The 18,700-nt window shown below is 34.6% G+C and overlaps 1 protein-coding gene across 1 annotated transcript; it reads left to right on the forward strand.

Moving 5' to 3' along the window:
• The first annotated feature begins 1,686 nt into the window (after nt 1-1,686).
• LOC114312392 (mitochondrial import inner membrane translocase subunit TIM14-1) lies at nt 1,687-11,759 on the forward strand. Its single transcript, XM_028258622.2, has 3 exons — nt 1,687-2,006; nt 9,204-9,382; nt 11,293-11,759. The coding sequence occupies exons 1-3, from the start codon at nt 2,004-2,006 to the stop codon at nt 11,447-11,449; spliced, it is 339 nt and encodes a 112-aa protein (XP_028114423.1). The 5' UTR covers nt 1,687-2,003; the 3' UTR covers nt 11,450-11,759.
• Nucleotides 11,760-18,700: the final 6,941 nt, after the last annotated feature.

Raw genomic sequence — 18,700 nt, forward strand, 5'->3', positions numbered from 1 at the left:
CAATAAAAAAATTTGGGTACAAAAAATAAAGAAATATTGAAAAATATTTCGAAAAAAAGCTTAAACACAATAAATTCAAAACACCAAATCAATCCACATCCACCCGCTACGACCTACCATATCCACATCCGCTAACTTAGTGAGATAGCAGTTTGCCACGAAAATGATGGAAGGCTAATTCAAGTAATCCTTTAGAGCCCGTTTGTTTTGAGGTATGTTGGGTGGAATTGTTAGCGAGAGAATTATTAGCAAGGGACTGCTAGTGTGGTACTAAGAAAAATTGTATTTGTTTGATAATCAATAGACTAACAATAGTTCTTGTTTGTTCTGAGAGGTAAGAGTGGGATTAACCATATAAAATGTCGCAAATATCGTTGTTGCATTATTATCAAATTTGGACTTATACCAACTAATAAATGCATTACATATTTTAAGATTAAAAACATATTTTATAAATATTAAAATTATATTTTAATATTAAAAATTATCTTTCATAAATATATATTTTTTTGGTACTATTTTATTTTTTTAATATAATTTTTTTTGGTATAAATGTTATTATACTATTATATTTTTATATTAAATTATTTTGATATAAAGAATGGTGGAGTAAAAAGTGATAGAATAATTTTAAAAAATGATATAGAAAAGACTATACTAATCAAGTAGAGTAAGTAAATTAGGTAGGATAATAGAGGGCAAAATAGTAAATCATTCTCTAATCCCAAGGGATTGTTTTTTTAATATCATCTTCCATATGGAACTACTAATTTCATCCATAAAGGCCTATCATAATCTCAGGATACGGTGGATCTCCTTCCCGATTTTGCAAATAAATACAATATTAATGGATTCAACATCCATCCTAATCCAATCTTATCTCCTATAACCCAAAACAAACAAGCCCTTAGTGAAAATTTTTCACTTGATTATTGCTACGTAGAAGTCTTGGGCTTTGTTTGGCTTAAGTTTCAAATCACAATTTCACCCTTATATTTGAATGTTATGGTTGATTTAAATTTTTAAAAATTGATTCTAATGTCACATTTGAATACACATTTCAATGTATGTTTGGCAGAGTAGAGTTTTTGAATTTTGAATTTACAGATTGGGTCTACTCGGTTCCGCCCGAACATATCCCAGACGTCTGACCGGTTGACCAATACAATGCCTTTTTTTTTTTTTTTACAATTGCAACCTGTTATTTGAAAACAAAACATTTATTTTTGATATTTTTTAAATATAGAAATTATTTTTTTTAGGCCGTTTTTAAACAAAACAATTAAAAAAATTCCAACCAAAACAAACGATCAAAACTAATTTTAAAGTAGTAGCTGAATATTTTTTTAACAAAAAATAATATATTGTTTTAATATTTTAAATAAAAAATATTTTTGGAATTTTTAAAATTTTTTAAATAAAAAAATTATTTTTTTTCAATAATTATTTTTTGAATTAAATTTTAAAAAGAGTTTGGTTATGAGTTTTGAATAGAATTTTTAATAGAGTTTTGAGTTATGTGTTTGATTATGAATTATAAGTTTTTTATTTAAATTTTGAAAACTTTTTTCAAAATTCATAACCAAACAATTTTTCTCATTTCAAAATTCAATTCAAAATTTAATTTAAAAATATTTTTAAAACTCATAATTAAATAAATTTTTTCTTTTTTATTCATAATTCACTAACTTACAAACTCAAAATATAACTTCACTATCAAATGATAGTTCCAAAACTAAACCAAACGCTGCTTTGGTTTTTCTCAATCTACGTACGTTCAAATGAATAGCAGGTGAGAAGTAACTCGGTCCGCGAACAAGGATACACGCTTAAAACCGGCCCGGCCAGGCCCGGCCCATGGGACCAAAGTACCAAAATGAATGAATGACTGAATTTGCTGAGCTCAGTGAGTCGGTCAGTCATCCAAAAACCAGAAGCAGAACGTTCAGGAAAGCGTTGATGCGAACCCCAATCTTGTCTTCATACTCCCAAGTTCTGCAGAAATGGTGAGAAATGTCTGTCATTTTCATTTCATTTGCATTTTAATTAATTCCATCATACTTTATTATTCTTTCATGTCCCTTATATCTCTCCTTGTGTTCCTTTGAGAATCCTTGATCATCATCATGTTTGGTTTCCATGATTTTTTTCAACTTGTAATTTGAATTCTCACATGGGTTTGGGACTAAGGCTTTCAAGTCGTTTGAATTTCATGGAGTCTTGCAATTACATGTCTTAGAGTCCTGATGTTTGTTCTCTTTTTCTTGCTCAAATAATAATTTAATTTTTATAATTTGAACTGATTGTTGGGTATCAAACTTAAATAGTTGCTGATTTGTTTTTTACAAATTGTAGAATTATTACTGTTAATCTGTGTGGTCGGATTTAAACCAAAGACTTTTTTCCTTTCTCTTTTTTTAATTTCAGTTTGCAAACCCAATTAAAAGAGTCTTTTTTTTTTTAATGGCCCCTTATATGTAATGAAATTTTCATGTCAATACAGTGGTTGGTTGCCAATCTGCCTTTAAATTACAGTGAAGTTTCAGCCCATCAGTAATGTTTTATGCTGATTTTCTTTGTTTGACTGTTATGGTACTGATCAAATGCTCTTTTCTTTGTAAATATGTTGATGCTTGAGTTCTTGATGCTGTTGTGCTTTCAACTATTTGGGAGGAATAATTTCGATTTAGGCTCTCTTTGCTTCGACGTAAAATATTTCACAATGGAAAATACTTTTTATGTAAAAAGTTTTTATGAAAAAAATTTTAAAAAAAAAAGAAAAAAACTGTTTTCAATTATATTTTCCAATGTTGGTTGGTCAAAATCAAATCTGATGGTCGTGACAACAGCCCTTGAAAATGGTGGCTGACTTGGCGCCATTTTGGCAGTCAAGGAAACGATGGCTCTCTCCCTCTTCACTCTCGAGCTTCCCAGCCGTCAGGTTGGAGCGACCCAAAATTAACTTACAACTTTGAAAACGAAAGTCATGTTATACGACTTTGGTAGTGTTCAACCAAACAATGTAATTGGGTAAAATATTAATATTTTATGTCGAAACAAACATAGCCTTAGTTGAAAATAAATTTCATATTAGGTTCTCCGAAGGAGTAATTACCATTGATATGAAAAATTCCAGTGGAGATCTCAGTTCATCCTTAAGTTAAGTTGTTGTGGGATGACAGTATTGCATCAAATAAATTTTGGTTATGCTTGGAAAGGAGCAATCAAGTCATGTCTTTAGTGATTATAGAAGAAGATAAGACTCCAGCTAAATCTTAAGGCAGTAAACATAACCAAACCATGCCTTAAGTCCCATCAAATGGGGTTGACTACATGAATCCTTCTTCTCCACTCAACTCTATCAACGGCCATTTCGGTAGTCAAATTAAGGAGATTCATATCTCTATTTACTACACTAGTCCATGTCAATCTAGATCTGCCCCTTTCCTTGATACTTTCATCAACCGTCACTATATCAACATTTCGTCACATACAACATCGCTGGTCTAATAGCCGTTTTATAAAACTTTTCTTTTAGTTTGGTGGGTATTCGTTTATCACACAGTACCCTAGACTTACTCCTCCACTTAAACCACTCCGCCTTAATTCTATGGACCACATCCGCTCCAATCTACCCAGTCATTGTGATAATCGATCTTAAATAACGAAAATGTTCACTTTTAGGTTGTTCTTAGTTCTCAATTTTCACTTCTCCCTGCTTCCATTGTTACTATTACTAAATTTACACTTCATATACTCTGTCTTAGTTCTGCTTATCCTAAATCCTTTAGATTCAAATGTTTCTTGCCAAATCTCCAACTTAGTGTTAACTCCTTCTCTAATCTAATCTACTAACAAGATATCATCTTCAAAAAAACATACACCATGGCACATCATCCTGAATATTTCTTGTCAACTCATCCATAACTAAAATAAAAAGATAAGAAGTTAAGGTTGATCCTTGGTGTAACCCTACAGTAATTGGAGATTCACTTATCTCTCTAGCCGGCAAACTAATAGTGGTTACCATACCTTCATACATGTCCCTAATCACATAAATGTAACATTTTGTCACCCTTTTCTTATCTAACACCCACCAGATTTATATCCCAAGGCACTCTATCATATACTTTCTTAAGATCGATAAAAACATATGAACGTCTCTTTTCTTTTCTCTATATTTTTCTATTACTCTCCTCAAAAGAGAGATCACTTCCATTGTTGACTAACTAGGCATAAACTCAAGTTGATTCTTTGACACCTCTGTTATATCTCGCAATCGACGCTCCATCAATCTCTCCTACACTTTCATTATGACACATTAGCTTAATGAAAAATGGACACAAATTTTTTAGTTGCCCATTTGCCCTAATACTCCTAACTTGTGAGGAGTCTTATGCAAAAATCTTAGAGCATGTTTGGTACGATCGAATGGGCTGCAATGGAATGCCCATTCTAGTTTTGCATTCCCTTTCCCTTGTTTGGTACGCCTTATTTAAGTAGGAATAGTTATTCCATTGGAATGGCTATTCAGTAAAATGTGGAAATGTTTATTCCTTCTTCTAACCTAAGGAATGGCCATTCCATTCCATCATGGAATTACCATAAAATTTATTTATTTATTTATTTATTTTATTTTTTTGTTAGCACTTAAAAAAAAATTATTATTTAACTATTACTACCATTCCGTTTTCCTATCACCGTATCACCACCTCCACTGCCACAGCCAACTGCCACCCTATTGCCACCATAACCATCACTGCCACCACCACCACCACCACGACGGTCGCCGCCACAACCGCCATACCACCATACTACCACCACTATACTACCAATGTCGCCACTACTACCACCACCACTACTATTGTTGGCCGCCACAACTGCTGCCGCCACCACCACCACCACCACCGCCACCGCCGCCGCAACCACAACATCACCACAACCACCACCATTAAGGCCACAACAATCTACTACCACCATCCTCCTATCATTGCTATCACCACTACTGATGTTGCCATCGCCGCCACCATCACCACTACTATGACTCACACCATCACTTTCACAACTATTAATATTATCATGATCTATATAAATTTTTAATTTATTTGTTACTAACTTGTTAAAAAAATAAAAAAATAATAAAAATTTATTCCTTTCCATGAGTTTAATAGGTATAACCAAATATGAGCATGAGAATTTTCATCCTATTCCTATGTCATTCCATGTTGGCAACCAAACAATGGAATGAGAATTGACATTACATTCCATTCAACCTTGTATTCAATTCTTATTCTCATTCCATTCCCACTTCATTTCATTCCATCGTACCAAACATGCTGTTAAGGAATTTATAAGATAGAAAAGTTTATGTTAAGGCTTGGTTTGGGACTTAAGGATTCATATAGCCTACCTCATTTGATGGGACTTAAGACTTGGTTTGGTTTGGTTTGGTTTAAAAGTCTATGTGATTTTGTAACTTGTAAAAAAAATTCAATTTGTGTTAGAGTGGCTATTGTGCTAACTTGCAAAATTAATTAGAATGGGATCCTGAAGAACTTATGAGGTGTGTTTTTTTACTTGAATTTTTCCATTGTTCTTTGTGACTCTAATAAGCTGACTGTACTTGTTTAGGGGTCTCTTTCATGACATTGATTGCATAGTACTTGTAGCTTTGGTGTTGGAGGCAAATGCATCCTTTTTAGTTTTGACATTTTTTGGAGCCCCGCAGTATAAGTAGTGGTCTGATTAATTTCTAAATCTTCTAGGAGTTACTGACACAGCGAAATATGCACAAAACTAGATATCGTTCTACTAGACGAAGACTCTTAAATCCACAATAAAGAAACCCTTGAATCTACAAGGAAAATAGAATAACTTGAAAATTATATTGATAGAGAATGCCTTTGTCCATAGGCATACATGACTATTTATACTAGATGAAGTCTTGGAAACCAAGCATACTTGGAGACTAAGGAAAATATAAGAAAATAATAAATTAAGATAATACTAGTCTTGGTCACCAAGAATACTTGGAGACCAAGTATTACAAGTAACTAATTAGGATAATCCTTGGTCAGCAAGAAAAATTCTTGGTAGCGAAGTAAAACTTGTTTAAAACTATCATTTCATCATTGGTAAATAATTTGATTTCCTTGTCTTGTATTTGTCTAACTACTTCAAGAATTTGCAACCACTTATTCTACATCAGTTAATCTAGGAGGATTTGAGTATTGTAGGTGGCTTTTGAAGCCTCTTTTTTGTTGTTTCATCTTAGGAGGGCATAAGTCTCACACATGCCCTCAAACGTTATTGATGCCCCTGGAATACAAGTTTAACTAATCTCTGACACACTAGAACAATCTTTAGCCGAATTTTCTAGGTGGTGGAAGTTAAGGCTTTTATAGTGTTCATTTCATATATTTTAAGTAAATTACAAATGCATTTCCTAAGATTTGCTTAAAATATGAATTGACCCTTGTGGTTTTGAAAATTACATCCTACCATTTCAAATTTCTAATTGCATAAAAAATGGCCCCTTTTTATGAATGAATCATTAACTCAACTAACAGTTTTTAATGATATTAGAATTATATTTCAATTAACAATTTTGGTAATTTAATTGTTGTATAGAAGAGTAGTTAGGAATTTCATTTTTTCTGTTAATTCTATTAAATAGTTTTGTTTTTTTGTCAATGGGGTATTTGTAATTTCCAGAACCATAGGGAGAAATTCATATTTTAAGCAAAACTCAAGGGGTGTATTTGTAATGTACCCTTTTATTTTTTATTTATTTCTACCCAACAGGAGAGGGATATATTCTTGTAAGAAAATAAACTCTTATTCCATAAATTTGTACACAACCGAAGTGTTGTTAGGTTATTGATGTGTGTTTGCCCCTAACAATACAAAAGGAGAAAGAGATCAGTAAACAAGAGAACACCAAAGAACACTTTGTCATACACTACATTACATTCAACATTAACAATGAATTCTAATTTGACATCTTAATAAGATGTTGAGAAATTTTATAACCCTTAAGTTAGACGATCTTGCATAATTTGGGTTGTTCTTCAAGAAGATTCGGTCTAGATTAGAGAATTGGTGTTTGAAGAGTTTATACTTGCTATAGCTATTGAGCGTTGATCATTAAGTTAGTCGTCCCATTGAGATTGCTCTAGTTTTTTATGAACTCCAGCACATCTATTAAGTAAAACACAAATAGGTGCTATAAAAGTCTGTTAGTGTTTTGTCCCCAAGACACACCCTTGTGGCCTACAGCCTCTTCCAGAATAATCAACTTGCATTCGAGTCCTCTAAGATTATGTACATATACAAAAGAAGTCGGTTAGCATTTAATGACTTGGTGACAAAGACACAACCATTGGACAAGACACAGAATTTTCTTGTTGACATCACTCTCCTTGTGTTCTTTTTGAACCTGTTCATTTTATTTTTAGTTTAATATAGTCTACAATTCTTGGTACTTAGTAGGCATAGCCTAACAAGTACAGATACTTCTAAGAAGTTGTCACATCTATGTTGGATACCGACACTTGTTAGACAGTTCTGGACACTAGTCCAAACATGTCCTATGTTTAAAAATATATATATATATATATTTAGACTCGTGTGCACATGAATTTCAACCAAATTGATAAGATTCTAGGTTCAGTGGGATGATGAGACCCTAAAATTAAAAGTCTATGAACCTATACAAGTAACTGATACATGGAGCCTACAAAGTTCAGAAGACAACACGTTCAATCAGGCAATGGCACACGCAAAGCCTATGGTGGAAAAGCTATAGAAAATCAACTCTAAAAAGATCAATTGAGATACATGATACGATACAATAACATCGCATTTAAATGACATTACTTAAGATCTTCAAGCTCACACAAGTCAAGTGCTACGTGGAGTTTACAAAATTCAAAGGACGATGCATTCAATCAAAGGACAACACGTATAGAGTTTATGGTAGTAATACAGGAGATAACATCCAGAAGATCAATACGGTCAACTAAATTTGAAATACAAGATATGATAACATTGCGTTTAAATTTAAACGCATTATCATAAATTTCAAAATTCAAATTGATGATGAGTCGTATCATGTAAATAACCCTTAATAAATATGAGGACCATTGCATCGAAGAGGGACTGGAGAGGCAAGAGATGAGAATTGAGAGAATTCAAAAGCTGAAAGATTAGAGTTCAGATAAACTTAGAACCTAGAGAATCGTGAAAGGCAACAACACTCAACGCGCACACAATGTGATGGTGCATTATAGCTAGAGGATTCCAAACCCATTGACTGTATTCCTTTTTAAACTTTGTGTATTTAATGAAAACATTATTTTGTTTAAATTCTCTTTTGTCATTTTTTTTTTTTTTTTTTTTCCTTCATTGATCAAAAGTTTCATTTGTTCCAGTGAGTAATTATCAATCTAGAATCTAGATCGGAAAAAGGAACCTACTATTAAATAATCAACCTTGATTAGTCTAATAACTAAACAATGAATGTTTGTGACATAAATTTCGCAATGTGTTAAAAAATTTACACACTTTAGACACTTGGGGGACATATGTTTCCATTGGTTAGACAAATACATTACAAGTTTGAGTGATTTTTTTTTTTTTCTTTTGGGGTGAGTATTGAATAAAATATTTGGTATAAATGTGATGTTGCATTTTTTTTTAATTATATTTGAATGAAATATTCATATAAATGACATATAATAAATATCAAAAATTGCCCATGTCCCATGTGTCGTGTCATGCATATTTTGACAATTGTTTTGTCCATGTCTTTTTGTGTTGCATGTGTTGTCGTGCCCATGCTTCTTACAACATACATTTCAATTGGTCTGTTACTAATACTATGTTCCACTCACCACCCTCTGCGTTTCCTTCTCCTTTTGTCTTTTTGGATGGGGGGTGGAGTGGGGTATGGGGGTTGCCATTTGTCATGATGTTAGTGCCTTTTTATAATTCATGTTATGTTGCTTTTAATAAAATGAAAAATGTTTCTTCATCATGATGTTAGAATACAGTAATTGGTCACTGGATAAACTGGACAGCTAAAAAAAAAAAAATTGAAAGGAGTTGATCTACAATCTGGTGATTGATTTGTTCTGTGTTTCTTTCGATAGTGTTAAAATCATTTTTATTGGCATTTAATAGACATTCTAGATGTACATCAGGCTACACCGTTTCTGGCTGGGCTTGCAATAGCTGCTGCTGCTCTTGCTGGTAAATATGGAATCCAGGCTTGGCAAACATTAAAGACTCGACCACCAAAACCTAGGGTTCGCAGATTTTATGATGGCGGCTTCCAACCCACTATGACAAAGAGGGAAGCTGCTCTTATCCTTGGCGTTAGGTAACCATGACATTATTCTTGGGAATATATTTTATACTGAAGAATCACTTACTACTGCATGTACTTCTAGCCATTAACAAGTGTGGCTTCATAGTAAACTGCTTTTCTTTGGGTTTTTGGTGCATTGCTGATTAGTGTGTTTAGTAATTGAAACACATGGATACAACTGGTTCACAGGAAAAACAAACAGAAGCCCAAGTCCATATTTTAAGACTCAACTTGAGCCTAATTATTTCTTCAATGAATTTCATGTCTGCTTGCGCAGCCACTGTGTTTAGAGTTTAATAGTTTTTTAATTGGGAACTACATATGTGCAAATTATTGGTACTTAGAAAGACGTCCAAGTATTTGCCAAATAAGGGGAAGGATAGGCAATTGGTTTATATTAAGTGCATCAAATGCAAGCTAAGAAGCATGAACACGCGGCACAACATAGACATGCTGGCATAACTATTTTAAAAAGCTGCAGGATGCAATACATGGGGGCTGCGCAACATAGATAGTTAGATATATAATACTTCATTCGAAGGGGGAGGGAAGGATCAGTAAGTACAAATCTATATTGTATTTCTTTTAGCATTGGTTCTAAAGTTATTTTGTTCAAACTTGTAATGTATTTTATGTGTCTGTAAGCTGTGGATGTGTGTGTTCTCTAACGTTGTGTTTAGTTGGGGGATTTGAGAAGGAATTTAGAAAAGAAAAGAAAAAAAATATGTGAAACTAAATGAAATGTAAGTATATTTTATTTATATTTCACCTATCTTTTCCCTTTACCTTTCCAAATCTCTTTTCAAATCCCCCAACCAAACACAACCTAAGTGTCCAAAGTGTGTCCTGGTCTAAAATAAAACAAATAATTGGGTACCTTTGGACATGTGTTCGACATGAATATGCCACCTTATAAGAAATGCTTGTGCTTCATAGGATGTGAGGGTCAAGACATTTTACTCAAGGAGGATAAGATTTGATGGAAGCTTGAACAGTTAGTTCTACGGATTATGAAAGAGGTTGCTTCATAGGTACTTAAATTCATGATTTAAAAATTCTAACTTGGTTATAATTACAATTTATAGACATCTACAAATCAGCCTAAGATGTGAAAGTAAGAGTGGCTTTAAGTGTTCATTTTATGGGCTGTAAATGAGGAATTCCTTGTTCCTCTTGAGTTTCAGCTGTCAGAAGCTGCACAAAATGTGGTATCTGTCCATCTCTCTTCTGTATTGTCCTATCAACTGCAGCTTGTAGGTGTGTGCTTGCGGTGTTATTTCCACCCCCTTCCATGAGATAGTCAATTTTAGCATCTATGAAGGAGCATCTATGAAGGGTCATATTGAGCAAAGGAGGACCGAAGCTACGAAAGGAGTTGAGCAAGAACTATAAGTGTGTGTGTCCACTAAGTGCGGAATCAAGAACTATAATGCAAACTCAGGGATGCGTTTGGATCAGGTCTTGGCTTTAATACCTTTGCATGTGAAGAAAGCTTTGTTTGATAAATTTCCACGTGCTTTGAGTTATAGTGATGTTCTAAATTTCTAATGATTTTATGTTAAAAGTTTTGGCATCAATAGGAGCTTGGACCAAAGTCTGGAAGGACGGACAATAGGGGCAATAAAAGGAAGAGATGGGTGGCAGGAAGGAAAGGGAAAAAGAAAAGAAAAGTGGAGATAAAATAAAGGAATGTTGAACAAAATAAATAAAACTGAAAGGAGATAATGAAGGAACAAAAGTATAAAATATATGCTTTAAGAAAGCGCTTTGATTTTAAGTCATGCATTAGTTAGTGCTTATTCTCAGGACCTTGTTAAAATCTCTATAATAATCAAATGTATTATGAGTTCATCTCTTTCCTTCCCTTCTTCATTCTTTGCATCATTAAGTTCATTTATTTGTCATTCTATGTGGTTTAACAGAGAGAACGCCACACCAGACAAGGTTAAGGAAGCGCACAGAAGGGTAATGGTTGCAAACCATCCTGATGCTGGCGGTAGCCATTACCTTGCTTCTAAAATTAACGAAGCTAAAGACGTGATGCTTGGAAAGACAAAGGGTAGCGGCTCTGCTTTTTGATATTCTTGAACACCCTCAAATTCTTGGCCATGCACATTCATTAAAGCACGGTTGTTGATCTTGAAGAGCGGCTACACTGACCAAAAAATCCAAAAGGTGTGGAATTTAAGCACATCGTCGAGTTCTTATTTGTCAGAAGGCAGTGAAATTAGAGGGTTTGCTTTTGTTACTGTTTTATAGAACCAGAAGCAAGAGCTTTGCTGTAGTGTTGAGAAGGATAACAATGAATTATGAATATTTGAAAAACTAGACATCATAAAGCTCATGGTAGGCTTCCTAATATTACAAAATAGATGTGCATATTTCAGTATTTCCTGTTGCACAAATATACCTTGTGATGCATTGGGCAGAAAATACTTTTAAAAAAACATTCTCTACATTTTCTTGCATTGAAAAACAAAATTTAACAGAAAATGTTTTCTCTATAAAAAAATAAGTTTATTTGAGTGGAAAATATTTTTTACTTAAAAAACGGTTTCAAGGTTAATGTTGTTAGGTTTTATTTCTTGGCAAACCCGTTTGACAAAACTCCTTTGAGTTGTAATTTTATTCGCATTTTTATTTCAGTGAGACTTTGAGTGTTTAGATGCGAATCCAACCCGAATCAAGCCTTTCAGAGAATTTTGTGATGAAAAAGCTTTCAAGATTGCCACTTCGCTGATTATGACGGGGATCGAGCTGCCCGGTCAGCTCGCGGGGGTCCAGGGGGCAGCGCCCCTTGGCGGGTCCGGGGCAGCGCCACGGCGGGGTTGAGGGGCAGCGCCCCCGAAGCAAAATGCAAAAATGCATTCAAAGTTGCCTGTTCGATCATGTAATATTTTTCCAGTTTTTCCAGTTTTTGCCTGTCCGCTCGAGCGGGGAAACGGGCGCTCGAGCGGGGTTTGCGAGCTCACAGTATCTCTGTTATGCCTGAAAAAGTACTGGATGGTGTGATTCGGCGCTCGAGCGTCCAAACCGCCGCTCGAGCGTGGAAAGCGTGGAGCCTGTATGAAATCACAGAATTTGAAGTCTCCGCTCGAGCGGGGAAAAGGGCGCTCGAGCGGACCGCGCGATCCCAGATTTCCAGATTTGATTAAAGAGTTGGTTTTCTTCTGAAATTAGGATTGCTCTGGTTTTCTATAAATAATTGGTTTTCTCTCAACACTAGAGGGACTTCTCCAGATCTTATTTTTGGATCTTAAGGTTTATATCTGGAGAGATTTTGCTAGTTTTCTTTGATGTTTTGATTGAGTCTTCAACTCATGTTCTAAAGAGAGTACATCAAAGGTTGTGTTTTGTTCTACAAAAGAGAGTGTTGTTCTTCAGTTGTGTATTCTGAAGAATTCGAGCCTGAAGCTGTGGTGGAATCCAGAGTGGCTCATCAGAAAGACAATTCCGTGGTGAAGATGGGGTTGGAAGAGGCACATAAAGGTTGGTTCAATTAGGCGTTGTGGATTCGCTAGGTAATTGAGAGTATACCTGTGTAATTCCTTTAATTCTTCTTAGTGGATTGTCTTGTGGCTGTTGCCCGTGGTTTTTTTGATCACAGTTGGAGGTGTCCAATTGTGGTTTTTTCCACGTTAAAATTGTTGTGTCTCTTTGTCTTGATTGTTTGATTGTTTGATTGGGATTGTTATATTCTGCTTAAAATTGTGACATAATCACAAATCAACATCTAGGGGATTTCTAGATTTTTCAAATGTCACCACAGACCTCCAGCCTCCAACCTCGATAGCACCACTACCGCCGATACAATTATGAACAAATTAGTGTTAAGTTTGCAATCGAATATTGAAAAATGTAATTTATCTTTCAAAAAGAAAAATTTATTGGAAAATGTTTTTGCTAAAATAAAGCAAACGTTAGCGTTTGCCGGGTGCGTGTGACTGTGTGTCGGGTCAGCCCATTTTATGTTTTTCCATGGAAATGAAAATGCAAAGAACACAGGCGAATTAAGGATACGACTAATGTGGTGGGGTAGTGTTTGGTGAATGTAACATGGCATGTTTTTTTTTTAAGGGTTTAACTTTTATTAAGTTGTGATCTTAATTTGAGATAGTATTTGGATTTAGTAGACATATTCTAAGATCAATTTTGATAATTAGAACTATTTACTTTTTAGGACTCGAATTAGAATTATTCACTTTTTAGGACTCGTTGAAAAGAATATTCATGCAAAAAATAGGGTGATTGAATATTGGTAGTTATATATTTGAATGATATTTGTTTTGAAAAAAAATAAACGATAAATATAATTTTAAAAAAAGTCATATGTTTTTTATAATACAAATCTGATTTAAATATATAGTTTCTAGTGTTTTATCATCTAAATTTTTTACATAAATATTCTACTTAACAAATACTACAAAATGAACGGTTTAAATTACCGAAATCGATTTCAAAATAAATTTACTAAATCCAAACGCTCCCTCAAATTATGATTGCCAACATAAAAGAGGACCAATCTTTTTTTAAATAGGTATGTGTGCTTTCTATCATTCCATTTTCTTCTTTTCTTTCACTCTAAACAACAATGATTATGGGACATAAAGTATATCTAGAATATTAGATCCAGTTTGTTTATATAAATTTGAATGATCAAGTTTAAGTGGACTTATTATATATATATTTATGGAAAATTTTATTTTCACACAACTAATTAGCTCAAGGCACATCTTTTCTCAATATACATACCTATTAATTTGATTATCAATTAATTTTCTCAATCCAGACACTTAAAATTACAATTACACCATTCACTTATAACTATTGTACACACACCACTAACCCTCTTTCCACATACTTTTGATTGACCCTACTTCCACTTTGACCCGCCCACTCCATTGAAGACTTGCATAAAAGACCTCCATTGAAGACCATTGTAAATCCTCTAAAATAGTATTGAAGATAAGAAATCTTTTCATTTTTTTATTACATTTATCATTTTGTTATTGCATTTATCATTTTCAGATCTACGTGCACTCTATCGACATAAAACCTTCGATTTTGATCTTGTGAGTGACGGTTGGGGACTTTCAAAATCTGGAAGCTTATACAAATGTCATCTTTACTCTCTACATTGCCAAATATACTGCGAGGATTCAATAATAGTACTGAGGCTAGGTGGGTATGAGTGCCAATATTTGGTTTCTGATAATTCTCATGCACTTTTGCATCTCGGCATGGATCGCTGCAAATTGGTGACAGCAGAATCGAGCCCTCAGTTACATGGGTTCCAAATCAAAATTTGCATTTCTCATCGTGTTATTCATTACTGAACAAAATAGTGTAAGGTTTTCAATTGGATTGTTTGTTCAAGCAAAATGATAATAATGAAAAAAATTAGGGTTTAATTTTTTTTTAAATTAAAAGGTGTACATTGAGATTTTTTTTGTTCTTAAAAAATGTGTATAGAGAATTTTTTTCATATTATATTATGGATATTACTGAATATCTACTATAGTCATTTTCATTTAGGATATAATTGTCATTAAATTAATATTTCATTAAATGTGTGCCTTGAGCTAATTAGGCGTGTGGAAATAGAATTTCCCTATATTTATATATCTTTGGGACAGCATTGGATATATAAAGATGCATCCTTTGTTTAGCGAAAATTATGGAACAGTGGTACAATCAAAAAATTATCGCACATTCATGTAATAGTTTATAATTTTAATAAAATGTATACAAAGTTTACTATTTATTTGTAATTTTTTTTTAAAAGTCTACACAAATGGAATTTCCTCTCTTTTTTATTCTGGCAAGGGGAAAAGAAAAAGAAGAGTGTCTTTTTTCTGTATTTATGAGGTTGTTTGGTACAACTTAGATGAGTAGCTTTTCTTCTTTTTTTTTTCTTTTTTTTTTTTTTGGTGGGAGAATCTATGTTGGATTGTTGTTCAGCATTTACTTAAAAAACATTTACATATAAATCCCATATTGGGAAAAGTTGATCCATTTGGTCCTACAAGTTTTCTTGTGGACCAATTGGTCCTGTTTTTTTGAGAAGCTATATTTAAGTGATTTTAGTGTCATTTGAGTTGACACAAATACCTTTTTGTGATTCAGTATTCCTTTTTTTTCGAATTGGGTTGTGTTGGATAGGGAACATTCACGTCTTTCACAGTTGTTGGCTTAAATAACGTTGGTTGGTTTCTAGGGAAGGAGTGGTGTGATATTGTCTTTCCCAGTGAGGAGATTTGTTTTGAATGTTGTTCTGATCAATTTTGTAACAGGGGCGTGCTACAATGCTTTGGTTGTTTCCGTTGCCGTTATGGTGTTGGTGATGTTAGCGGTGTGGTATGGGAATCGTTTATGCATTCATGACGGTTGTTGTTTGTGCGAGTTTGTTTTGTTGTGAATGTTATGGATCTTTGTAACTGATTTTAGTACGATATAGTGGTGTTGGTGTCTATTTCGATAGTTTAGTTTTCAGTCTTAGTTTTGGTACGATGTAACATGTCGTTGGTGTGTTATAGTTTCGGACTTCAAGTTTAGCCTGATTATATTTTCACGTAACATCAAAATTGAGCCATGGGTGTTGTTATCTTAGTTTAAATTGGATCCGGATATGACTGTGTTGTCGCAGTGAGTTTGGTTGTGATGTTATTTTACTTTCAATTGGGATCTGGATATGGGTGTCATTATCGCAATGGTTTGGGTTGTAACATGTCGGTAGTTTGTTGTTATTTTGGCCTTCAATTTCATCCCAATTATGTGTAACATAGAAATTGGACAATGGTAGCTAATTATCTTTATTTTTTTCTTTTATTTTTTGGTTGCGTTGCAATATGTCACAATGGTATGGTGATTACAAAGTTACGTTTTTCATTGCGGCGTTGTTGACTTTCTTAACGAGATTGTGTGACAGGTATGGACTCTGTTATTTTGCTATTGTGCTCTTATGGACAAACAAACACTCTAATTAGGTTGCTTAACGTGCTGACATACGCATATTTGATTGATTTCATATGTGGGAAATTTGACGGACTGGTCCCTGGTGCGGTGCATATGTTGTTCGATGTGCCGGGGTACAATAAGTGCACGGTTGACAATGATGACGATATCCAGAGTATTCGGTCTTAAACACATTGACATCCTCATTCAAAAACAGGAGGCTGGGTCAGGTGGTAATAGTAGGGGATTGATTTCGAAGGAGAATGGTGCGGCTACTTATGTTGGTAGTCAGATGTTCAGTGCTTACGATTATGATCACGCTGATTTGTTACTAACATATTGCCCTAACAAGTCGAAGCCGTTTTTGTTTGCTAAATGGGCGTACGAAACTACCCATGTAGGCCAATGTTTTGAGGGTAGGGCTAATGAATTCAAGGAAGCTCTTTGCAAGTACGCCGTAGAATGTGGTTTCCTGTTCAGTTACATGAAAAATGATTCTGTTCACATCACAATCGTGTGCAAATTTGAAGCGTCGACAGAGTGCAAATGGTATATACATCCGAGAGTGTTAACATCAAGCAGAGTTTTGTGTGTTAAGAGGTTTGATAGTTTGCATACTTGTGGAGCTGCTATATGTATATATAGGAACCTGCGCACTAGGTCTGATTTGGTCTCCAGTGTTGTCGCCGACCGGGTGCGTGCGCAGCCACTAACGCAACCCATAGACGTGGTTTTCGATCTAAAAAATGAATATCGGTTGGACATAAGTTACCATGTCACGTTGCTGGGGGTAGAGAAAGCAAGAGGCGAAGTGTACGGGGACCACACTATATTGTTCGACCAACTGAGGTGGTACAACGATACCGTGATGGAGAAAAATCCAAACAATTACATTAATCTTGAATTTGACCAAAAAACTGGGAGATTTGTTAAGTATTTCATATCATTTCGTGCTTGTACAGATGGGTTCAAGCATTGTCGGTAGTTAGTTTTCCTGGATGGGACGTTCTTAAAAGGCAAGTTTAAGGGAAATTTACTTGCGGCAACGGTTAAGGATGGCAATCAAGGTAAGGGGATGTCCTGTATTTATGTTGAACATAACACACATCAAATTTCCCATTACACTCATGATAGTCTGTAACATACTAACAATCTTCAATTTCATTCACACTTAAAAGAAGATCAACAATGTGACATACACTGTTTATGTTCTTACTAAACACGAAATGTTTTTCTGCACAGGGTTATTTCCATTAGTGTTCGCAATTGTTGATTTCGAAAATTCCACCAATTGGGAGTGGTTTCTATGTCATCTACAAGAAATTCTGGGTATAGATCAGGTGTTGACATTCGTGTCGGACTGTCATGCGGGGCTTCTATAATCCATGCCAACTGTATTCCCAATACATCATGCGGGGCTTCTATAGCACATCATGCTTTTTGTTTGTAACATCTTCAGATGAATTTGAGAGATTGAATGAAATACGTTAACCCATCACATAAAATTGGGTTAATGCGTAAGCTACGGGAATGCACATACGCTTCCACGGTGGCAAGTTTCAACCAAAAGTTGGAAGTGTTGAAGCAGTGTAGCCTGACAGTGATTGAAGATTTCTTCAAAGAGTTACATCTGAAGCGGTGGACTAATGCATATTTTAGATAAACAATGTTTTAACGATATTCATTTCATATTTGACAGTTCGGGGGGGACCTAATTTTTATACTGCGTTCATTTTTTTTTTCCATGCCTCATAATTAAATGTTGTTCGGTCCTTTCAAATTTACCACATAATGGCTGAGGTTTTTGCGAGCTAATTGTTTTCTCCTATGGGGTTTCATTGTTCAATGTTTTCTAGGGGGCAACAATACAGTGAAATGTGGTCGAATGCTGCCGAATCATTCAACAACTGGATACGTGAAACTCATCATCTTCCAATCACTAGGTTGGTCGATATGATTAGATGTAAAATGATGGAAAAGATTACAAAGCTTAGGGTGAAATGTACCGTGTGGCCTAGAGTAATATGTCCAAAAATGAAGAAGAAATTGGTGGCGGCATACAACAACAGCAGGTCCTGGAGTGTTAGTCAGGCAAATGAAAATGTATATGAGGTCCACTCGCACCCCTTAGTGTTGGTTGACGTTGGTATGTGGACATGCTCATGTTTTCCATGGCAGTTACATGGGTTCCCTGGCTAAAACACGTTGTTGTCGCATTTTGTAATAGTGGGCGAAACATATATGACTTAATTAAACCGTACTACCACATTAACAAGATTAAGGCAACATACAACAAGACTATATTCCCAATACCAACAGTTGGGAAACCGATGTTCACTCCGGATGATTACATGATCGCACCACCGACTGTGAAGC

The sequence above is a fragment of the Camellia sinensis genome, chromosome 8 (assembly GCF_055761805.1).
Source record: "Camellia sinensis isolate YWXY chromosome 8, ASM5576180v1, whole genome shotgun sequence".
Lineage (NCBI taxonomy): Eukaryota > Viridiplantae > Streptophyta > Magnoliopsida > Ericales > Theaceae > Camellia > Camellia sinensis.

Coding starts and splice junctions, on each gene's coding strand:
- LOC114312392 (XM_028258622.2), top strand. Junction 9,383..11,292: donor GCTCTTATCCTTGGCGTTAG/GTAACCATGACA, acceptor GTGGTTTAACAG/AGAGAACGCCACACCAGACA.